The sequence below is a fragment of the Anolis carolinensis genome, chromosome 1, assembly GCF_035594765.1.
Source record: "Anolis carolinensis isolate JA03-04 chromosome 1, rAnoCar3.1.pri, whole genome shotgun sequence".
Classification (NCBI taxonomy): domain Eukaryota; kingdom Metazoa; phylum Chordata; class Lepidosauria; order Squamata; family Dactyloidae; genus Anolis; species Anolis carolinensis.
The window spans coordinates 64774101-64797937 of record NC_085841.1 but is presented as its reverse complement, the minus strand read 5'-3'; the positions used below and the strand labels follow the sequence as shown (position 1 = coordinate 64797937).

Sequence of the window (23837 nt, the reverse complement as noted above, 5' to 3'; positions counted from 1 at the left end):
GATTAGAGAGATGGGTCGAAACTAACAAAATGAAGTTCAACAGGGACAAATGCAAGATACTTCACTTTGGCAGAAAAAATGCAATGCAAAGATACAGAATGGAGGACACCTGGCTCGACAGCAGTACGTGTGAAAAAGATCTTGGAGTCCTCGTGGACAACAAGTTAAACATGAGCCTACAATGTGATGCGGCAGCGAAAAAAGCCAATGGGATTCTGGCCTGCATAAATAGGGGTATAGCATCTAGATCCAGGGAAGTCATGCTATTCTGCCTTGGTCAGGCCACACCTGGAATACTGTGTCCAATTCTGGGCACCACACTTGAAGGGAGATGTTGACAAGCTGGAAAGCGTCCAGAGGAGGGCGACTAAACTGATCAAGGGTCTGGAGAACAAACCCTATGAGAAGTGGCTTAAAGAGCTGAGTATGTTTAGCCTGCAGAAGAGAAGGCTGAGAGGAGACATGATAGCCATATACAAATATGTGAGGGGAAGTTATAGGGAGGAGGGAGCAAGCTTGTTTTCTGCTGCCCTGCAGACTAGGACGCGGAACAATGGCTTCAAACTACAGGAAAGGAGATTCCACCTGAACATCAGGAAGAACTTCATCACTGTGAGAGCTGTTCAACAGTGGAACTCTCTGCCCCGGACTGTGGTGGAGGCTCCTTCTTTGGAGGCTTTCAAGCAGAGGCTGGATGGCCATCTGTCAGGGGTGCTTTGAATAAGATTTTCCTGCTTCTTGGCAGGGGGTTGGACTGGATGGCCCATGAGGTCTCTTCCAACTCTTCGATTCTATGATTCTACATGGATATTAATACTTCTCTCTATATATTTCTCTCTGCAGTTATACTTACAAACATGTACCTGTTCCGGCTTACAAACAAATTCAACTTAAGAACAAGCCTACAGAACCTATATTTTTTGTTACTTGGGAACTGCTTGTACATTGTTACTCAAACCAATAATATTTGAATTGTGTGTGTGTGTGTGTGTGTGTGTGTGTGTACAGAGAGAGAGAGATGTTAATTTTAATAACAAAATGGAAACAGATGCTGCGTATACTTCATACCTGTCCATCTGCACATCCAGTGATGATCTGTTTATTTTCGTCATCAATGAAGAGACTTAAAAGAGGAAATGCTGTATAAAAAACCCACACTGCATTATTACTGACATCCACAACGCCATTTAAGTTACCTGTAGTAAGTTGCATGTGTCAGTTATAATAACATACTTATTTCTGTAAAAGTGAGTGCTATACAACCAATTATGCAATATGCTTGCACAACTCCCAGCTGAGGAAGCAGTTATACATTTTCTCAGCTTGCACTAAAGGGCATCTGATACCTTTTTGTATGAGAAGTAATGGACTGCTTAAAATATTAGTATGGTAGGATGTCCAGGATCAATTCTTCTCATCCTCCATAAGCTAAGATATTCAATGAAACCCAAGAAAGGAGTGTCATAAGCCCCCAGCTGGTTCCTCAAATGCTAGTAGTACCTGCCACTGGACTGAGTGCCTGCTTCTTCATCCCCAAGCATGCAATCTCACATAATCCCCTGTATATCAGGTTATAAATAATGTAATTGTTTACTGATGATTTCAAAAGAAATACATATGTCAAAGGAAATAACGTATTTTAACTCCACGAGGAAGCCATGGCAGTGGTCAGTAAAAAGGTACAAGCAAAAAAAAAAGTTTAAGCAAGTATACATCAGTTCTGTTTCAAATTCCTTCCTTAAACTGCTTAAATAGAGGGTGTGCTTGAAGTATACTTATACATAAAATATAGCCAAACTATTAGAATAGCTTCTACACAACTATTTTTGGAAATGAATAAAGAAACTAACATGAATAAAAAGAGGGAGACAACAACAACAACAACAACAACAACAACAGCAACGGCAACAACAACAGCAACAACAAACTATGAGGAAGAAAAGCAAATAAGTAAGTGGAGAGCAAAAATAAGAACTCTACACTACCAATCAGGGCAACAGTAAAATTGCCCACCATAATTTGCATTCACCCCAATGCATTAATACTTTATCATTACAGGAGTACTGCTGCATACTCAGTGGGTTTCTATAGCTGAATGGGGATCCAAACCCTTGTCTCCAGAGTCCAGCCCTAAAACCACAATACCACATTGGCTCTTCTCAAAATTACTAGCAACACAGGCCCCATCTACACTGCCATATACTCCAGTTTCTGAATGTAGATTATCTGCTTTAAAGTGGATTATATAGCAATGTAGACTCATATATGTTGTTGCTGTTGTTGTTGTGGTTGTTGTTGTTATATTTCTCTCTCCATACACCCTCAGGTTACACAAATTGAAAGACATCAATCAATACGGGACAAACAGGAGCTAAAGTTACATCCACTGGAACTGTATCAATAACAGCATGCAAGTCAGAACTGATCTGAGCAACTTTATCTGCAATTTTTCCTCTAAATTCGTCACAGTGGGCTGCTGAATGGTCAAGGATTTCTCGAGGACCAGTATGTAATAGCCCTCTGATCACTCAAAATAGCTCAGCTGGGCAGCTCTTTGCAGATAAAATGGTGACAACAATGAATGATTTCTCTGCTGCCCCCATTGCAATGTAGTAGGCTTTCAAATATGCTCTAGCCCATGCTCGGTCAGATTCACTTCGAGTTCTCCTCCAATGTTGCTCTAGTCTCCGTCTCACCCGCTTCATCTCTGCCAACTCCTAGGAAAACCAAGGGCTGGTTTGGCTCAGCTCTGTGAGAAGAGACTTTTAGGAGCCATTGTGTCCACCGCCTTGGGCGTTTCCCTATTCCAGAGGTCAGCCAGACATATTACAGTTTAAAGTAGATAATCTGCATTCAGAAACTGACAGTGTAGATGGGGCCACATCCACATAGAGGTAGCCAATCCATATGAATATACTTTTGTAATTACCTCTTTCCATAAAAATTAACAGGGCAGTAGGCAACTACCAGTATTTATAAATGTACTGTTGCCAGTGGAAATCAAATAAATATTAGGAGTAATGGTATTGAACTGAACTTATTCTCCCCAATATCTCCAAATAATACTTGGAATGATTGTACTAATCTTTTACTACAAATATTGTTTTTAAAAACAGACACGGACTCTTTTAGTTTTTAAACATACCTGTTATTACTGCTGATTGATATATTAGCAGTCCAGTACAATAATCCCATACCTTTAAAAACATGGTAACAAATAAATGTCAATTTACATAATAATGAAAACGAGGGGAATACTATATGAAACATGCTGTATACCTCAAAGTCAAGCTCTCAAAGAATGTTCCACTGTTATTCCAAAATTAATGGGATTCTTTGTGCCCGTTGCTTACTGCAACAAATTACTTTCCCTTGGGTTTTAAAACACAGGCAAATTCTTGCAAATGTATCACACAGAATTCAATATACCTTTCTTTCAAAAATGCATACAGTGGTTGTATTGGAAGTTTTGTATGTGAATGGCAACAGAAAACACATCCCTGAGAACAAATGTTCTGCCATCAACAAGTAAAAAATCAGAATATGTAATAGAACTTTAATATTGAAATATTAAATATTGAAAATACTTGCACTAAAAATAAGAAAGGGTAAAATGAGGACACAAAGAGAGTTTTCTATTGATTTCACAGGTGTTTGACTCCACAGATGAGGCATTGGCAAACTTCAGCCCTCCAGTTGTCTTGGACTTCAACTCCCACAATAATCTCACAATTGGTAAGCTGGCTGGGATTTCTGGGAGTTGAAATCCAAAACAGGTAGAGGGCCGAAATTTTCCCATACCTGTCATAGACCATACAACAGAGAAATCGAATGATCAGTATGTTGCTGTTCATCTTTACCACTTTATCAGAGAAACAGATATGCATGCTATATATGGTAGTTCATTCAGTCTTCATCTGCACAGTAAAATTAATGCAGTTTGACATGACTATTACTACTATGGCTCAGTGCTATTGAATCCTGGGAGTTGTAGTTCTACAAAGTCTTTAGTCTTTCTTGCCAAAAAGTTACAATGTTTTGCCAAACCACAGTTTCCATTATTCCAAAGGTAGTTGCAGTCATGTCAAGAAACATTAAGTCTACAATGTGGATGCCTCCATAGTAGAAAATATCACAGTTCTGTTATACAAGTAATTCCTTTTTATAATATCCAAGTGCTTCTTTGTTTTATTTTAGCATTGTACCCTGAAGCAAATGGAAAATATTTTAAAAGAGGGAGAGGGAATCATGAGGGAGAGTGAGGACAGAAAGAAAAATTTCCTTGCCTTAAAACTTCTGTCTTCAGACACTGATATCAGTATATTTTTCTCCCAAGTACAAAACTCAGCAGCTGTCACTGGAGCCAAATGGCCCTCTAGTTCTGCAAGTATAGCCTCATCCTGCAATCATTTCAAGAAGAAATACACACATTTTGAATATATATTTTTGTTCTCTTTAGTATTTCATATAATTCCACTTCATTTGCATGACAAATTCTGGTACATTATATTTGGAAAGTGATACATTCTGTCTCTCCAGCACCATCCACTAATAATGTTTCATGGGTGAGTGCGGATTTGAACTCTGGTCTCCAGAGTCACATTCTGCATCTACACTGTAGAATCAATGCAGTTTGACACAACATCAAATGCCATGGTTCAATGCTGAAATCTTGAGAACTGTAATCTGTTGAAGCACCAACACTCTTTATTAGAGAAGACTACAACACCCACGAACCCATAGTATTGAGCCTTGGCAGTTAAAATGATGTCAAACTGCATTAATTCTACTGATTAGATGCACCCATAGTCCAATGATCAAACCATTATATCATGCTGGCTGTTGTGGCTATGTAACCATCCACAGGCAAATTCTATTAAAATCAATTAAATATGTAAATCAAAAATCAAACAAAACCATTGTGACTTTAAAATATTGGAATTTGTGGGCTCCATTGTTCCTTCTATTTCTTTAATTATGATTCCATTTTTTGTTCTTTCGTGTCTTTTATTCTTTCTTCAGCATTACTTTTCTTCTAAATTGTTATGTCTCTACAAGAGATATGTTAAAGCAATACCAAGAGTGGCAGTGACTGAAAACGGATACAATTTAAATATAGTCAATTATTCATTGCATTTTGAATTTATTTAATTCAAATGCATACTGTGATTATTACATATATAAAACTGAAAAATTAAAACTATGTGTTCATCTTAAATGGCTTGTTAAAAATACAACTAGCTCGTACAAAAAGCTAAACATTTCATTTTAGCCTACTTCTAATTATTTATTAATTGATTAGATATACAAAGATATTACTCCATATTTTTTTAATTAAAAAGCATGCTGGCATTGTATCCTCACTCACCTTTGCATTTAACATGTAAATCCTATTGCCAGCACAAACTGCCACAGTCTGATCATCTGGACTAAATCGGACATAAAGCACCATGCCCAGGAGTGTCCCTATAACAACACCTTGTGGCATTAATCCTGTAGTAATTGAAACAAAGTGTACAATTATTAAGATTATAACAATGTATTTATATTGCTCTGTGAAAGCCAGTGACTATCTTATATCCTATCAAACAGTGTATATATACAAAGTCAGTAACCTGCAGTTCATTAACCCACATAAGAATATTATGTCATCTTAGAGTATTTTCCAGGTCCTCCAGTACAACTCTATTGTATTCTTGGGGCACACATTCATTATTTCAATATGCTACACTATCATCTGCCTTTTGGTGTATCCATACAAAGTTGTGTATCCATGAATATGGGAGTCATACTGGATAAACAGAAACTATGCCCTGAAAACATGGCTATGTGCCCAGGCTTTCGAAGATTAAATGATAAAGATGACCCGGATTGATTTACGGCTTCAGCACGAGGATTTTGGATGAATGGATTTTAATAATATGTTTTATATTTTTTATATTGTTTTAATTGTTTTAATTGGATTTTCATTGCTGTTTTAATTATGTGTAGGCATCGAATTGTTGCCAATTTTGTACGCCGCCCTGAGTCCCTTCGGGTGAGAAGGGCGGGATATAAATGTTGGAAATAAATAAATAAATATACCAATCTACAATATAATCCTGAACATGCCTACTTGAACGTATGGCCCACTATGTTCAAACAGACTGATTTCAACAAGTAGTAGAGTTTGCACTGATCACATGATTGACACTGTGCAATATTGAACAATTCAGAAAACAGCCTCATTAAAATGCAGTCCAACCTGACGCAACTCAAAAGCAGAATTTAGTAATCCAAAATTTCACACCTGCCTATGGCCAAAATCCAAAGAATTTCATCCAGTTCTGTTTTTCAGAACTGGGTGAAATTTCCAGAGTACCCTTTAAAGGAAGATTGCAATTCTAATTTTGGACAAAAGGTGTAAGAGTGTTGTGCTACATGCCTTCATGTTTTGTTTATGCATTCATTCCATTTAGCTGCCCCCTGTACATAATTGCTTGTAAGCCATGTTGGATCCTGTGTAAGGAGAAGCTTGGGATATAAATTAATAAATTAAATAGGTAAATAACCATGGCTTGCAGAATCCAAAATGAAACATATTTTGCTTCATCCCCACTTTCCTCCTCTTCTTACTGTAACAAATACATTGCACCTAGCTTAATAAAACACTTTCTAATTTGTCAAACCAAGTTCTGCCAAATTCATAAACTGCACTTTAAGAGATCCTTGGAATAATAATTTGTTCAAATGTTATGGCAAACTATGGTTAGAAATCAGAAAATATTGGACTAAGCCAAGAGTGCTATGAAACACACAAACAAATCTTAAACAGTCAAATGAAGTTTGGAAAACTTGAGAAATTAACATATGTTAACTTTTCTGCAGATTCAATTTACTATGCAAATTTGTCTTAAATCATAAGGCAACAATATCAAATATATCACAATGTCCCTACCTTCTAGCACCTTCTTCATACATGCGTCCAGATCCCACACTATCACATAGTCACTCGAAGCAGAGCAAATTAGAAGTGGACTGACCTTACTTCCAAATGCCACTGCAGTAATCGAATGGTGATGGCCAATTAAGTGTAATGGCTGACAAAATAAGTTTGGGATATTTTGAAACAGAAATTAAATGACAAAGAAGTTACATTTCTTCTAAAGTATTCATTTTTTTTGGTATACAAATTTACCCCTTGGTTTTAGAGGATTAATAGGATGTAGATATAAACATTTCTGATGTATTGTAAAAGTGCTATTCCAATATATCCATTTTTTTTGTTCCAGTGTCCCAGGGACTGGCACCATATTTCAGCCCACCCACTGGCTACAGTTGTCTCATTCTAAGGACCATGGGCCAGATACTGCCTTCCAAGGTCATGACCACCCCCCAACCCTCCGGTACTAAACTTTAGACCTGGGGTTGACCTATGTTGAAGACACACAACAACAATCCTAATTAACTTGACTATCTCATCAGCCAAAAGCAGGCTCACACTTCCCCTTGAAATACTGGTAAGTTTATGTTGGTTAAAATTGTTATTCATTTTAAATATTGTATTGTTCTATCATGGGTTTTTTGCACTACAAATAAGTTATGTGCAGTGTGCATAGGAATTTTTTTTTTCAAACTATAGTCTGGTCCCCCAGCAGTCTGAGAGACTGTCAACCAACCCTCAGCTTAAAAGGTTTGAGAACCCCTGGTGACCTTTGCTTATTTCACTCAGTTTTAATTTTAAAATATATTAGAAGAAAACATATGTGATTTTTTTTAAAAAAAAATCCTGTAGTTTGGGCAAATATACTGTTGAGACATAGGGCCCTTCCAGACAGGCCCTATGTCCCAGGATCTGATCCCAAGTTTTCTGTTTATCCCAGATTATCTGGCAGTGCGGACGCATACAATTCAGTTTAAAGTTGAAAACCTGGGATCAGATCCTGGGATATAGAGCCTGTTTGGAAGGGCCCTAAGTTTCTTGTCAAAGATAAGAAAAACTTTTGTTGTTTACATTTTTTTTCATTCAAGGATAAAAATTAGAATGTCAGACTGTTCTCATATTTACTGTTACCAAATAACTACTACTGTATTTCCATTTATTGCCAAGAATTTGCATATGAACAGTATTCTTCTGAACACTTATTTTCAACATGAACTAAAAAATATAAATGCTAACCTGGTGCTCAGGATCATCAGTCGTATCCAAAATACAAAGCTCGTTTCCATTCAAAGGAAAAGCACAGTAATGGAGGCTGCAAGCAAGCTGAACATGTGATTCTGATACTTGGGATCCAAAAACTTGCTTTTCAAGAACTATGCTGCTGTCACATCCTTCTTCAGGAAAGCAGAGGTCTTCGGGGCTTTCCATAGTATGGCTGAAATAGATATTGAATGAATGAATGAACGAACAAACAAACAGCAAAAGACAAGATGAAGAGAAACCAGAGTGAAGGATAATGAAGATGTGGGAATAGAAACAGACAAATTAACAATGTTGTTGAAGGATAAGTCACTGGAGACATTCTTAGAACAATGCAACCCATTTTTTATCTATATATTTCGGAGGGAAAGACTTCATGTACAGCTTTGTACACCACTTTGAAGACATAAAATGTTGGGATGTTCACTTGGAAGTGTTACAACAAGACGAAGTAAACAATTTGTTGGATATAAAGTGGAAAATGTTAAATGTATAGAGAAAGCGACAAAAGAGAAGCAGGGAATCCTCTTCTAAAACTAATTCATGTACATGTTGGTAGTTTTAGAATTTTAGGTAGAGTAAGTAATCGTTGACTAAGCATGTCTATGCTTATGTATCATAAGTGCCGGGGAGGCCCTCCTCTCGCTTCTACCACCATCACAAGCACGATTGGTGGGGTTGAGGGAGAGGACCTTCCCCTGACTTTGGAACACCCTTCCTAGGAAGATTAGGTAAGCCCACACGCTGTTCTCCTTTTGTAGGGATTTGAAAACCTGGATGTTTCAGCTAGCATTTGAGAATGCCTAGTCTCAATTATAAATGCCCAGTCCCTAGGTTCCCTGATACTATTTTGTTCTCTGCACTTCATCCAATACCTCAGCCCTATGGTATGCTGCTTGTACTATCCCAGGCCCGGACTTTTTATAGCTTGGTAATGCCCACTATACTAATTTTCTGAACATGATTTTGATTGGTCCCCAACGTTGCTGTTTTATAATGATATGTTTTATTTTAATTGTGTTTTTATCTGGATTGTTTATTTTATTGTGTTATTTTAATTGTGTTTTGTTTTAATTGATGTTTTGTATTTGTGTCTTATGGGCATTTTGTCCCACATGTAAGGCGCCCTGAGTCTCTTCAGGGAGATGTTGGTGGGGCATAAGAATAAAAACTATTTTATTGTTTATTACTGTGGCTTTTCTTTTTGTGTGTTTTATTGTCAAAATGTAATTAGAATATTGAAAAAATATAAGTGATCAGAACTGTGTCTTTTATTAGGGTTATGAATATTCTGCACAAGGATCACTCAACACATTTGTGATTCATTTCTTTTGAAAGTTGTCAAACTTACATTTCCATTTAAACCTCCTAAGCTGGAAGAAAGTACTTAGCCGACATACTTACTGGGACTCAAATAGACCTCATTTTTCTCCGAATTTTAAAATGTGACATATTTGACTGCCTCTGTTACAGGCATGGGCAAACTTGGGTCCTCCAGATGTTTTGGACTCCAACTCCCACTATTCCTAACAGCCTCAGGCCCCTTCCTTTCCCCTCTCAGCCACTTAAGCAGCTGAGGGGGGGGGGGGGGAAGGAAAGGGCCTGAGACTGTTAGGAATGGGGGGAGTTGAAGTCCAAAACTACAGGGAGGGCCCAAGCTTGCCCATGCCTGCTGTATTACAAGTTAAAATGTCAATGCATTACTATTAATATATTTATAATAAAGTGGGACAATAACTCACATTAATCCTTAGGACAAACTGTACTTCATCACGGTGTGATGTACTGGTGTTCGGTGCTACATTACTAAAATTTTCAAATGAAAAGAAAAAGAAGAAAGCTGATTAGTTATATCTTTGGATTACTGTGAGTTTTCCGTGCTGTATAGCCATGTTCCAGAAGCATTCTCTCCTGACGTTTCACCAATATCAATGGCAGGCATCCTCAAAGGTTGTGAGGTCTGTTGGAAACGATGCAAATGGAGTTTATATATCTGTGGAATGTCCAGTGCGGGAGAAAGACCTCTTGTCTAAGGATGCCTGCCATTGGTGTGGGTGAAACGTCAGGAGAGAATGCTTCCGGAATATGGCCACACAGCCCGGAAAACTCACAGCCACCCACTGATTCCGCCCATGAAAGCCTTCGACAATACAGTTATATCTTTTATTCAAGTCATTCAGATAAAACTGGGAAATTGCGGGTGAACTGAAAACAACGTTCCTTAACTATGTTATTCCAGCTATTGTTTTGCCCACATTGCTTTTACATTTTAAGTACTGTAACATCATCACTTAGAAATGGAGATGAGCACCAACCCCCAGAGTCGGTCACGACTGGACTTAACGTCAGGGGAAACCTTTACCTTTACTACTAACATCATCACAAACTCGCTATTGGATTTCACAGGAAGACTTTGGAGCAATACATTCTGGTATAGCAGCGCTATTCGATGGCTGCGCCTGGCGAGGAAGGGGCGGGGCTTGCCGTTTCTTCGCTTTTGAACTTCAACTCCCAGAATTCCACAGCTCTGCCACACTAGGCCGGGGCTTCTGGGAGAAGAAGTCCAAAGCGGGTGCTCGGGGTTAGCACGGCCCATAGATAGCGTTATATGGCGCGTGCTCAAGCCCACCGTCCTCCCAGTCCTTCTTGCAGCTCGGGAGCTGCCCCCCGCTCCTTCTTACCGTCGTGACCGTGCCAGCCGCGCAATGGGCCCCTCACCAATGACTACAATGGGGCGAAGAGGCGGCCACGGTGGCCGGACTCTTCTCTGGATGAAGGGCCGCGCGGTTTCCTAGGAAACAGTGACGCCTACGGCAAACCTGAGAGGCCAATTACAGGCGTCTCCTACCTCTCTATCTCTAGTTCCCTGTCAGGGTGAACTCTGACAACGGCCCCATCGACACTGCTGTTTGAAACTGTATTATATCCTCAGTGTAGGCCAGGCATACACAGACTTGAGTCCTCCAGGTATTTTGAACGTCAACTCCTAACAGCCTCAGGCCCCTTTCTTTTCCCTCTAGCGGCTAAGGGGGGGAAGGAAGGGGCCTGAGGCTGTTAGGAGTTGTGGGAGATGAGGTACAAAACACCTGGGCCGAAGTTTGCCCATACCTGATGGAGCCTCCGCAAACTCCGAATGGCAGCCTAGTTCTTTGGAAGCCATTCAGCCTTTACTCCTGTACTAATTGTGCATCTTGAATTATTTTCCCCAACATTATTATTATTATTATTAAACTTTATTTGTACCCCGCTAGCATCTCCCGAAGGACTCGATGCGGCTTACAAAGGCCAACATTCACCAAAGTTTACTAATGTCTTTTCAAAAATAATTATTATTATTATTATATTTATTTATACCCCTGCTTTACCTCCTCCGAAGGGGACTCAAAGCGGCTTAACATAAAAACATTAGTATGGCATTTAAAATGTCCTTTAACATTTGTCCTGTGACAGCTGGCGTTTTATGGCTTTTCTCATTAATTATTTTTGTAATTGACACCCATAATTCAGACTCAATTCAAGCATTCTAGCCATGTACCTTAGATAACAGCAATACCATCTTATACCATCCCTCAGATAAGATTATGCAAATATCAACATCTGGCAAAGAGATTAGAAAAGCTACTTTTTCCAATTACAATTCACCTCCCTGCCAGCATGGCTAATGGCTCCTGAGATATTTTGAAACTGCAATCCTGTTTTAAGTCACACAGGAATTTTTCATAAGTAGGCCAGATTCCATAATGGAAGGAGTTATTGTTTCCATGTATGCTGAATGGACGACTACATAAATACATCCTTATGAGCTTCTATTTCTAAACTATACCATTACTGCAATAAGGTAGGGTGAGACAGAGCATAAAAAGATACAGATAAACTTCACTCGTCCATTGTCTGGAATTGTTTTTTTAAACCTCTGGTTCATTAGTAAAACTGAATTTCTGTGTCACAAAATGATGCATGTCTAAATAGTGTGTCAACATGAAATGTTTGGACAGCTCTGCTCTAGAGAGTACACCTGGTAATACCAGTATGTCAGTAATTCTCAAAAGCAGTGGTAAATGTACTGCCAGTTCTACTTGAAAGGATTCTGTTTGGGATAGATTTGTACCAAATTATGGAATTCTTACTTTAGGTTTTAGTTTCCAACAATATCATTTTAAACATTCATTATATTTATATTTTATTGTTACAGTGGCAATGCAATGCATATTTTAAGCCCATCTTAAAGATGGGCTTAAAGCTAACCTTAAAAAATGTGGCATAAACATCAAGGACTGGGAAGCTCTGGCCTTTGAGTGTCCAAACTGGAGGTCAGCTGTTACCAACAGTGCTATGGATTTTGAAGAGGCGGGAATGGAGGTCGAAAGGGAGAAATGTGTCAAGAGGAAGGTGTATCAAGCCAAGCCTGGTTGGGACCACCTTACATCTGTAAAGCTATGTTCTCATTGTGAAAGACCATGTAGACCCAGAATAGTTTCCCACTACTAATGGAACTGCTATGTTTATTTTCTCCCAACAATGCTACTGTATGTTTTTCTAGTTTAACTTACTGGAAATCATACAGCATATTTGTAATATACAAATATCATTCACCGGAAAAGTAAACTTTGGGGTTTTATCTCTGTGGGATAAAGCAACAAATAGGATTCAAGATAGTGCAGTGGTTCTCAGCCTATGTGCCTTTGGAAAGCAAGAGATGCTACTCTCCGCGCAACACAGAAGCAGTTCAGCAATTAGAATGTAAATCAAAGTCGATTTCAGTTTACCTATAGTAATGGGTAACATAAGACTAGACTTACTGTTATGCACATTTAATATGAAACAGTCCAGCTGTTACATTTTCCACATCTAAATTAATCTTCCAAATCTGATTATCTACAAAAACTGCAGTAAGAAAAGGAGAACAATTCTAATATAAACATTATGCCCAAGAAAAATAATCCAAGTCTAATATTGTTACTATTAAATAGGAACAACATGTGGATTATTGCCTTCCAAGAATACATTTTTAAGATTGTGGGAGATCTCATGGTACAATAATTAGTTTCTAGCAATTCGATTGTATCTGCACATGTCGGCCTTGGCCTTCTCTATGGTTTGTAAAATGCTGTGCACTGCAAACTAGCTTGTCTACTTAGAAATAAGAACAGTATCCAATAATGTATCCTATAGCATCTTAAAGATAAACAAATTTACTATAGTATGCACCTTTGTAGCCTATAACCTGTGAAGTGTTGGTTCATACTTACAAACTCGTAACTCCAGAGCCTTTTCTATGGTGTTGTCTAAATCATTGAAGTAGACACAGGTGCTCCCTAGACAGAAGAGTTTGCTCACTCTCTTAAGATGATACATTTTGGATTGCTGTTATTACTTTTTTTAGTGTGTTTTACTAATTTGGAGTGCTCCATTGAAATTATTTATAAAGAAATGTAAGGCATAAATCTTGAAATAAATCTCAACTAAATGAAAAATAGTTCACATTTATATTTATCCAGAGCCTGAGTTTTTCATTGCTGCACTGTGCAGGATTCAATGGAACCTAATAACATTTGTCTCTCTTTGGTTCCCCCATCAGAGTGTTTGTATGCTTGTAGGAAAAGACATGATATAATAGCAGTCTTTCATTAATTAATAAACTGTCATCTAGTTCTTTTGACAAACAATTTTGATCAGTTCTCCTCTTGGAAAAGAAGCCTATTTAATCCTCCTTGGCCCTACAACAGGTACATATTTGGACTTAACTTTGTTTTCTTAATATTCCCAATTTCTCTCTCTCAAGTTGTTTGACAACATGCCATTTTTCCAGGTGGTAGCAGTGATGATAATCCACATTACAGCTCCAAAATGACTCTTTTCCAGTTCTATATTCACATGAATAAAGAAGTGGATGTATCCCTCATTATGTTGTAAATACAATACTGTATACTTCGTCAGCCAGCTCTCTTCTATTTACAATTCACCCCCTTGATGGATTGTCACCTTGCGGTGAGGGAACTTGATGGATTGTCACCTTGCGGTGTTCCAATGAACCTGCAGGCATAACCGTCAGAGTTATGTACTCCCAGGAGGGCCGCAGGGAAGGATCCAAACCAAGAACAATTTGAATACTTCAATGGTGGAACAGGCGGATGACAACATGGTACATGTTACAATGGCTGTGAAGGTGGAAGAAGGCTGCAACAGATGAGAAGCCATCGTCGTCATGTTAACTATGCCACTGGATGGGACCCTTATTCTGTGAAGACTATGTATTAATTGGCTGTGCATCAATCTACACATATATCAAATACAGGCATCTTCCAAGAAAAATAAAACAAAACCAACAGAAGTCCCATGGCGATCAGTGAGTGGCAACGGGGACAGGACTGAAATCTGGAAGCCCCTAGTCAGACTGGCACATGGGCGGTGGATATGGACTCAGTCATTGTACGTTAAGGTCCAAGACAGTTGAGTAGTCCAGAAGCTATATTCATGACTGAGCAGCCCTTTTTAGGATCTACTCTGCTCACCCCACACAAGGAAGGGGCTAGAAAAGGTGCCCTAAATATAATCTGCCTCTCATACCTGATTGGACTGCCACGTTCAAAGGTGTCACCATCTTGCGGCCAAAAAAGAGAAACGAACTTTGGAACATGGAACATACCGACATTGTTGGACAACACCGACAATGAACGCAGGACTGCTATTATTGCAAGGGAGTAGAGATGCTTTAACATTGACATAGCAGCACTTCAGGAGACCCAGAAAGCAGGAGAGTGATGGCTGGAGGAAGAAAAAGGGAGGCTACACCTACTTTTAGAAAGGACTACCTGAAGAAGAATGAAAAATACACTGAGTTGCCTTATTATTGCCTCAATCTTATTCTCCATCTTCATCGCTATGATACTGCACCTTATTCATGGGAAGCTACCCACTGGTGTGGAAATTGTTATGGAGTCCAGGATGACACCCAACATAAAACAACATCTATCGAACAGATGGAATACCATTTAACCTCAGCAGGCTGAGGTCACAAGGTCAAAACAAAGGCCACAACAACATGTTTTATAGAACTCCAATATGGTGATGATAATATAGTCTGTGCTCATTTATAAGACCCACAAGCCACTCTAAACATCTTTGCAGAAGCATACAAAAAGCTTGGCCTCTCATTGAACATCGAGAAAACCAAAGTGCTCTTTCAACAGGCACCAGGCAATCCCTCTGCAATGCCAGCTTAATGGTGTAACATTAGAAAATATTAACCATTTCTACTACCTTGGCAGCTACTTCTCCACAAAAGTCAACATTGACACTCAAATACAATACTGTCTGAGCTCTGTGAGTGCAGCATTTTTTCAAATGAAGCAGAGAGTGTTTAAGGACTGGGACTTTTGTAGATACAGTAAAACCTCGGTAGTCTGAGTTAAACGGGCAGACCTCAGCTCGGTCAGCCCGGATCACTCGGATTACCAGGTTTCCTCTCCCTTTGGCGGCTGCTTGGACCCAGGGAAGGGGCATGCTTCACGGTTCCCTGGGTTCAAGTGCCCGCCGAACGGAGCGGAAACCTCTCAGTTCGGCGGGCATTTGGGCCAGCCACTGAGCGGGTGAAGGGGGAGGGGCGCAAAAGCCATCCCTGTTCACCCGCCCACCCGTGCCTCGGCTCCTTCATCACGCCGGGGGCCACCAGCACTGGAGCCCGGCCGGGGTGAAGGAGCAAGTCGTGCGTGTTGCTAGGTAGATAGCAAGCTACCTAGCAACACACACGGGGCGCTCGCCCCTTGGGAGGTGCCCCCTGCGTGTTGCTAGGTAGCTTACTATCTACCTAGCAACACGCACGCCTAGCCAGCCAGTGAACAGGTGAATGTGGAGGGCCTTTGCCGCTCGGACTGCACGGAGGCTCGGACGAGCGGGGCTCGGACTAGCAGGGTTTTACTGTATACCAAGATGCTTGTTTATAAAGCTATTGTTCTCCCAACCCTGTTATATGTGTGTGAAACGTGGACGGTCTACAGACGTCACACTCAACTTCTGGAACAATGCCATCAGTGTTGCCTCCGAAAAATCCTGCAAATCTCTTGGGAAGACAGGCGGACAAATGTCAGCATGTTGTCGAAGGCTTTCATGGCCGGGATCACAGGGCTGTTGTATGTCTTTTGGGCTGTGTGACCATGTTCCAGAAGTATTCTCTCCTGACGTTTCGCCCACATCTATGGCAGGCATCCTCAGAGGTTGTGAGGTATTCCATACCTCACAACCTCTGAGGATGCCTGCCATAGATGTGGGCGAAACGTCAGGAGAGAATACTTCTGGAACATGGTCACACAGCCCAAAAGACATACAACGACCCAAATGTCAGCATGCTGGAAGAAGCAAAGACCACTAGCATTGAAGAGATGACCCTTCACTATCAACTTCACTGGGCTGGCCACGTCCGAATGCCCGATCATCATCTTCCAAAGCAGTTACTCTCCTCTCAATGGAAGAATGGAAAACGGAATGTTGGTGGGCAGGAAAAGAGATTTAAAGATGGGCTTAAAGCTAACCTTTAAAATGGTGGCATAGACACCGAGAACTGGGAAGCCCTGGCCCTAGAGCGCTCTAACTGGGGGTCAGCTGTTACCAACAGTGCAGTTGAATTTGGAGAGGAACGAATAGACAGCAAAAAGGAGAAACATGTCAAGAGGAAGGCACATCAAACCAACCCTGACCGGGACCGCCTTCCATCTGGAAACCGTTGTTCCCACTGCAAAAGAACATGCAGGTCAAGAAAAGGCCTCTGCAGTCAGCTATGGACCCACCGTCCTACACTTGGAAGGCAATCATAATCAGACAATTCAGTGTTGCCCTGTCCACCAGGAGTACAGCACAGCCTGCTAGATCAGAAGATCTAGTTTCTTTGGCATAGTTACAACATTTCTCTTTCCCATCTTGTTTATGAGAGGAGTACAGTAGCTGTTTAGAGCATAACTTACACTCTTCTGTATGAAAGTTGCAAATTATTGAGTATCTATTTAGTAATAAAATAAAATGAAATCTTTCCATATTACTCCTAGACCCAAAATCTAAAATTTCACAGGTTCATATTCTTGCTTATTTGCCAATGCAATACATATGATACAGAGTACACAGTAATAAAGTATGGTATATATTTGAGTTACTGGGGAAGAGCTTGGATAGTAAAAAACAAAAATGTGGATTCAAACCATACAGAAAAGAAATAGGTCCATGTGGAAACAAATTAAAGATTGTTTGGCCACTCTAAAAGATTGCAGCAAGTAACAAACCATTACGTGACAATCAGGGCTGTAGCCAAGGGAGGGTGGGAGTTAGGAGTTCAACACCCCCCCCCCAAAAAAAAATTTCAGGTTTTTAAAAAAACCTGGTTTACTCAAGAATTTTAACTGGTTAACCAAATCCCCATGAGTGTCCACTGATATTTATCTGTCTTGAGTGTCCACTGAAGTTTATCGATGGAGCCTGATTTCTAAATTATTTTGCGTTATGAAACTCTCTTCATGATTTGCTAAAAAAAGCTTCAACTCCCCCCCGCCCCAATTTTTTTTTCTGGCTATGGTTCTGATGACAATAATTTGTCTAAAATCCTTCTTGCAAATTAGTATTACACAGATAGCACATCTGGAAAAATAATGTTGGCGACATTTATTTGATCAAACATAGCATATTATAATAGATAAAAACTTGAACATTACTGTGGTTGTTTGCCAAGATTTACTCATAATAACAAGCAATTATGAGAGCCACTGCTATATAGTCCTCAGTTTCATATTGACCTTGAATCCATGTGTCTCTTGCAACATCCCAGACCCATCTGCTGGCAATCTGAAGGAGAGAAAAGAATTAACCTATCAGCAAAATAAAATTTTTGGAAAAAAACTCTCAGTCACATAACACATATGTTTCATTTGCAGGAGATCTTGTGAAATACTCCCAAGAACAATTCTCAAATATTTTTACAGAACGATCTGTAAACCCAGTTATCATTTCAGGACAATGCAAGGAATCCCATGAACATAAATTCTGCCAGTAAATCAGGCCAAGATAACTTTAATAGTCCAAACTAATATCAAAATATAATCACAGACATTTACAGAAGTATTGTGTTTTGTAATATGGGTCATCCCCCACATATATATTATTCACTATAATGGAGCTCACATCTAACTTCAAGAATGCATGTCAAATTTTACTGATAGTTACAAAAGGCAAAGCACACATAACACAGCACAATAGTGTCACAGTAGAAGAGTAGAATCACCTCAAACATTCTCCGTCTGGCAAACCCCCATTCCAGACGTCTTGTTTTTACACAGCTATAATGGAGCAGAATTGACAGAATGTTGTTACGTAGTCCTTTACTTAGAAGTAAACCCTACTTAGAAGTAAACCCTAACACTTCAGGAAAAAAATAGAGTTGCACCCTACAGTTTTCTAAAAGCAGCCTTGGACAGCTAAATACCCAGGACACTCTGGACAATTTTACGTAACCTTACTGCTCTCAGATACCATCTCAGCTGTGACATACAATGTTGCCAAGTTCTGCATGGCTGCAATTAAAATTCAGCAGACGATGATTGAAAGCCAAAAGACTTAAGCATCTCCTACAGAGTATAGATGGGAAATCAGAAATAGACTGATAATTATAGTTCTAGACTGTTATTTACAGTTATGGTTACTCCCCACTCCCTCCCTTGAGACTGCCCCAGAGGATCCTGTGGGATTAGTTGGGCTTCATTAGTTACTTGTATGTGATCTTTAGCCTAGATTTTAAATTGGTAAATAATTCAATTTTATAATGGTTTTTAATTTTTTTATTGTAATTTTATTATTATTAACGAAGTCTGACATGGATGTACAGAACTGGGTACCCCTGTTATGAGCTGGTCATTGACCGTAATTAAAGTTTACCTTACCTAAAAGCAGGGTAATTCAATGTATTTACTCACATGTATTGACTGTCCAGTCTTTTCTACAATAAATACTTGGACTATATATTTGTAGCGATCAAAGTCCAGCTCCTTGACAGCTGCTAATATTTCTCCTGTGAGTTCTGTACATGTGGAGGCACCATTGGAACCTTGATATTTGAAATCTTTAAGTTTATTCTATAAAGGATTAAACAGAGTTGCCAGCATTCAAATAAAACCCCACTCTGAAAAATGCCAATATTTTAAAATGGTTTTTACAAGGAATCACTGTAATAAAGCTATTTTCAACAACACAATATATATAACTCAACATAAAATACTGTTTTCCCCATCATCTTGAACAATATGTTATGGCTCAGTTTGAGGCTTGGTATGTAAGAAAGTGGATTTTTGCCACCTTTTTAAACAACTTTTTCTTTGGAGGTCTTTAAACACAGGTTGGATGGGTATCTTTCAGGGGCCCTCTTGTCCCCTTCCATTTATAAGATTCCATGGATCTATTTTGAACTCTAAAGACCATTTCTTTCCCAGTGTATCCAAATGCATGAAAGTTTCTTCCCCAATGCATCCAAATGTATTTTTTTTCCTTCTTTCACCTGTTTCCACTTTTCTTATGATTCCCATTTTGGTGACAAAACTTATTTGTCAGAAGCTTTGTTAAGTGAGGTATCTCTGCATATGAAGAACAGAGACAACTGAGTTCACTGTATAGTATATATGATAAGGTCACAGTCCATAAACTGCCTTATCCGAAGTCTATCCAGCTCAGGCTCCATTGACATTCTGTCCAGGCTTGAGTTTGGGATCTTCAAGAACAGTGAACCCTTGGTATTTGCTAGGGTTTGGTTCCAGGTCCCCATGGATAGCAGAATCTGTGGATCATAAAATCACTGATCTGGAAGAGACCACATGGGCCATGTAGTCCAACCCCCTGCTATACAGGAAAAGCACATCAAATCGCCATCCAGCCTCCATTTGAAAATCTCCAAAAAAGGAGTCTCCACACATGTCCCGTTTTATACAATGGTATATAAAATGGTAAACAACTCAAATAATTGCTGAAAAGAGCCTAAGGATCTGTGAAATGGCAAGAAGATACAACAGATTATTCTTATACACCACAGAATCATAGAGGTACATGCAACTCCAGTAATTAATTCTAATGTTATTATGATGTACAAAATGTTTAGGAGCAGCATAGCTATTCATACATTACCTTCAGGATCTCTTCCACTTTTTTCCTTGCTACATGAGCCTCACATTTCCTGTAAGGTTCCATTCTATAGGTGTTGGCATACTTCGGTCTTGCAAAACTAGTCTTGAGTGCCAAGAGCTCATTTCTTGTAAAATCTGTAATGGATTCCTCGTCTCCTGGCTCGCTTCCTGTAACATCATGACTCGAAGTTCGGCGTCTGGCCGCCTGTGGATAATACAATCACAGAATAATAGAGCTGAAAGAGACCACATGGGCCATCTAGTACAACCCCCTGCCATGCAAGAAAAGCACAATCAAGGCACTCTCAACAGATGGCCATTCAACCTGTTTAAAAGCCTCCAAGGAAGGAGCTTCCACCATACTCTGAGGCAGTGGGTTCCACTGTTGAACAGCTTTTAAAGACAGAGTGTTCTTCCTAATGTTCAAGTGGAATTTCCCTTTCTGTAATTTGAACCCATTGTTCCGAGTCCAAGTCTCCGGGGAAGTATAAAACAAGCTTGCCCTGCCCCAACATAATTTTTAACTACTACATCACAATTAACATATACATATTTTAAAATTGCTAATATCTATTCAAGTAATCATGCAATGTTACTAGATATTCCATGTTGGCAACCATGCTAAATTGTTGGCAAGTTATTTCCAGTTTCCTTAAACATGCTTAAAGAGTGCATTAATTGCTGGAGTGCAACCCAGTCAAGGATGAATCTACTCTGTAGACCAGTGGTTCCCAACCTTTGGTCCTCCAGGTGTTTTGAACTACAATTCCAGCTGTTAGGAATTGTGGGAGCTGAAGTCCAAAATACTTGGAGCCAATGGTTGGGAACCACTGCTGTAGACTGAATGAGGTTTGTTACCACTTTAACCACAATGGCTCAATGCTGGGATCCTGGGAATTGTGGTTTTGCAAGGCCTTGGCCTTCTCTAAGTGCTGGTGCCCCAGCAAACTACAGATCCTGATTCCACAGCACTGGGCCACATCAGTGAAAGTGGTGTCAAACTGCATTAAAACTAGTATAGATGCACTCTAGATGTGTCCCAAATTCAAACTCCCTTTTTGGGTGGTAAAGTTTCCTAGCCTCTCTTTGGATGAGCTCTTTCCCCAAAGTTGGAATCTAGACTTCAAAGGCTCAAGTTTTTACTGAGCTGAACTTATAAATGAAAGTGCACAGTTCAACAGAAGGCCTATTAAACTCAATGCAGTTTGTCTCTTTAAGGGCCCTTCCGCACAACCATATAACCCAGAATATCAAGGCAAAAAAATCCCACAATATCTGCTTTGAATTAGGTTATCTGAGCCCATACTGCCATATATCCCAGTTCAAAGCAGATAATGTGGGATTTTATAAAGCTGTGTGGAAGAAGCCTAAGGTTGCTTTTGCAGTCTTTCCCACACTCTGGTCTCCCAGAGCGCATCTGCAGAATGAATGCAGTTTGACAACACTTTTAAATGCAATGGCTCAATGCTATGGAATCCTGGAGTAGTTTTGCCAGGCTCCAGGATTCCATAGCATTGAGCCATAGCAGTTAAAGTGGTGTCAAACTGCATTCATTCTACAGTGTAGGTGTACCCCCCCCCCCAAAAAAAAATTCCCTGATCATTCCCCATGGCTGCTGGGAACTGGAGTCCAAACATTTTGAAGGACTGTTTGGGAATCGCAATGCTTAAGACAGGATGGAGGTGGTGGAGTGTGTAAAAGCACTGAGCTGGAGACCGAAAGGTCCCAGGTTCAAACCCTGGGAGCGGAGTGAGCGCCCGCTGTTAGCTCCAGCTTCTGCCAACCTAGCAGTTCGAAAACATGCCAATGTGAGTAGATCAATAGGTACCGCTCCGGCGGGAAGGTAACAGCGCTCCATGCAGTCATGCCGGCCACATGTCTACGTTGTCTACGGACAACGCCGGCTCTTCGGCTTAGAAATGGAGATGAGCACCAACCCCCAGAGTCAGACATGACTGGACTTAACGTTAGGGGAAAGCCTTTACCTTAACCTTAAGACAGGATGGAATCCCTTCGACACGCATGCGCCGTTGTACATATTCGCCCTCATCCCGCCACAGCGCCTACTACTGGTTTCTCGTATATCTCAGAGCCTCCCAGTGCGTGGTACCCCAGGCGCAGGCGCCATTATACATATTATTAGTTCTCAACACATCACAGCGCCTACTACTGGCTTCTCGTGTCAGTGCGTTGTTTACGCCCCCCCCCCCGCGCATGCGCAGCTATTATCCCAAGCCTTAACACCGACCCGGAAAGCCGCGTCTTTGTCAAAAATACTATGCTTTCTCGCCCCGGCCAAGGGGCCTGCCGCTTTTTTGAGTTTATCCATCTTGAACCCTTGACTGGGCAACGCGCTTGCGTAGAAAGAGCTCCCGACTAACGGCCGCCTCAGGAGTGGCGGCAAGAGGACGCCCCGCCCCCTCGTGACGTCATCGAGGTATCCGGAAGGAAAGGAGGTAAGCGCGTTCATCTACCAGGATTCCAAAGCATGGAGCATTCTCTCCTGACGCTTCGCCCGCATCTATGGCAGGCACCCTCAGAGGTCGTATGGTCTGTTGGAAACTAGGCAACTGAGGTTTATATATCTCTGGAATGTTCAGGGTGAGAAAAGGAACGCTTGTCAGTTTGAGGCAGGTGTGAATGTTTTAATTGCTGTTCTTTATTGTCCTGGTTTTAAAGTTTTTAAATACTGTTAGCCAGATTTTGTTCATTTTCATCCTTTCTGTTGAAATTGTCCACATGCTTGTGGATTTCAGTGGCATTTCTGTGTGGTCTGACATGGTAGTTTTAGAGTGGTCCAGAAGACTAATCCAACTAGAGAAGTCAGCCATAGCAGAGCACCTGATGAAACAACCTGGACACAGCATATTATTTGAGAACACAGAAATGCTGGACCACTCTAACAACTACCATGTCAGACTACACAGAGAAACCATTGAAATCCACAAGCATGTGCACAGTTTGAACAAAGGAGGAAACCATGAAAATGAACAAAATCTCCTTCTCTCTCTCAGTCATATAGTCGTTTCTGACTCTTCGTGACCTCATGGACCAGTCCACGCCAGAGCTCCCTGTCGGCTGTCGCTGCCCCCAGTTCCTTCAAGGTCAAGCCAGTCACTTCAAGGATACCGTCCATCCATCTGGCCCTTGGTCGGCCTCTCTTCCTTTTTCCTTCCATTTCCCCCAGCATCGTGATCTTTTCCAAGCTTTCCTGTCTCCTCATGATGTGGCCAAAATACTTCTACTTTGCCTCTATTATCCTTCCCTCCAGTGAGCAGCTGGGCATTATTTCCTCGAGGATGGACTGGTTGGGTCTTCTTGCGGTCCAAGGCACTCTCAGGATTTTCTTCCAGCACCAAAGTTCAAAAGCATCTATCTTCCTTCACTCAGCCTTCCTTATGGTTCAGCTCTTGTTTCCATAGGTTACTATGGGGAATACCATTGCTTTGACTATGCGGACCTTCGTTGCCAGTGTTATGTCTCTGCTCTTCACTATTTTGTCAAGATTG

The 23837-nt window shown here is 40.4% G+C and overlaps 3 protein-coding genes across 24 annotated transcripts in view; 1 reads left to right on the top strand and 2 right to left on the bottom strand.

Annotated features, from left to right (window-relative positions):
* Positions 1-10994, bottom strand: part of wdr27 (WD repeat domain 27) — a 109131-nt gene extending 98137 nt beyond the window's left edge. For 9 of the 13 annotated variants that reach the window (XR_010004546.1, XR_010004550.1, XR_010004549.1 and 6 more), the window contains exons 1-8: positions 10864-10994; positions 9925-9988; positions 8159-8357; positions 6938-7079; positions 5369-5493; positions 4287-4400; positions 3146-3197; positions 1069-1139 (exon numbers count right to left, since the gene is read on the bottom strand). Coding sequence is in view for 10 of the 13 variants with exons in the window: in XM_062975968.1 (XP_062832038.1) it covers positions 1069-1139; positions 3146-3197; positions 4287-4400; positions 5369-5493; positions 6938-7079; positions 8159-8350 (696 nt within the window). In the remaining 3 variants the exon portion in view is untranslated. Of the gene's footprint in view, positions 1-1068; positions 1140-3145; positions 3198-4286; positions 4401-5368; positions 5494-6937; positions 7080-8158; positions 8370-9924; positions 9989-10544; positions 10699-10863 lie in introns of those variants that run through there. The other 4 variants (XM_062975958.1, XM_062975950.1, XM_062975960.1 and 1 more) reach the window with 4 other exon arrangements.
* A 6810-nt stretch (positions 10995-17804) lies between these two features.
* On the bottom strand, positions 17805-22708 carry dynlt2 (dynein light chain Tctex-type 2). Of its 4 annotated transcripts, XM_062975934.1 has the most exons (5): positions 22577-22708; positions 20330-20533; positions 19132-19290; positions 18444-18498; positions 17805-18007 (listed from the first exon to the last, which is right to left on the bottom strand). In XM_062975934.1, exons 1-4 carry the CDS (start codon positions 22655-22657, stop codon positions 18445-18447), a joined length of 498 nt encoding a protein of 165 aa, XP_062832004.1. In that variant the 5' UTR covers positions 22658-22708; the 3' UTR covers positions 17805-18007; position 18444. The 4 variants fall into 4 exon arrangements, with proteins under 4 accessions (XP_062832004.1, XP_003215875.3, XP_062831982.1 ...); XM_003215827.3 differs by lacking the exon at positions 18444-18498; XM_062975912.1 differs by lacking the exons at positions 18444-18498; positions 22577-22708 and adding an exon at positions 22314-22512.
* Positions 22647-23837, top strand: part of ermard (ER membrane associated RNA degradation) — a 59101-nt gene continuing 57910 nt past the window's right edge. For 3 of the 7 annotated variants that reach the window (XM_062975880.1, XM_016999333.2, XM_062975888.1), the window contains exon 1: positions 22794-22962. In XM_062975880.1, coding sequence (XP_062831950.1) covers positions 22921-22962 — 42 coding nt within the window. In that variant the 5' untranslated portion in view covers positions 22794-22920. The other 4 variants (XM_016999336.2, XM_062975893.1, XM_008124566.3 and 1 more) reach the window with 4 other exon arrangements.

Excerpts from the sequence above, each read along its gene's own strand:
- dynlt2 (XM_003215827.3), bottom strand. The coding sequence starts at position 22,657 with ATGGATAAACTCAAAAAAGCGGCAGGCCCCTTGGCCGGGGCGAGAAAG. Across the intron at positions 20,534-22,576 it reads ACAAAGACGCGGCTTTCCGG|GCGGCCAGACGCCGAACTTC; the intron begins GTCGGTGTTAAG and ends TATTATCCACAG. Across the intron at positions 18,008-19,131 it reads AGACTGGACAGTCAATACAT|ATTGCCAGCAGATGGGTCTG; the intron begins GTGAGTAAATAC and ends TCTCTCCTTCAG.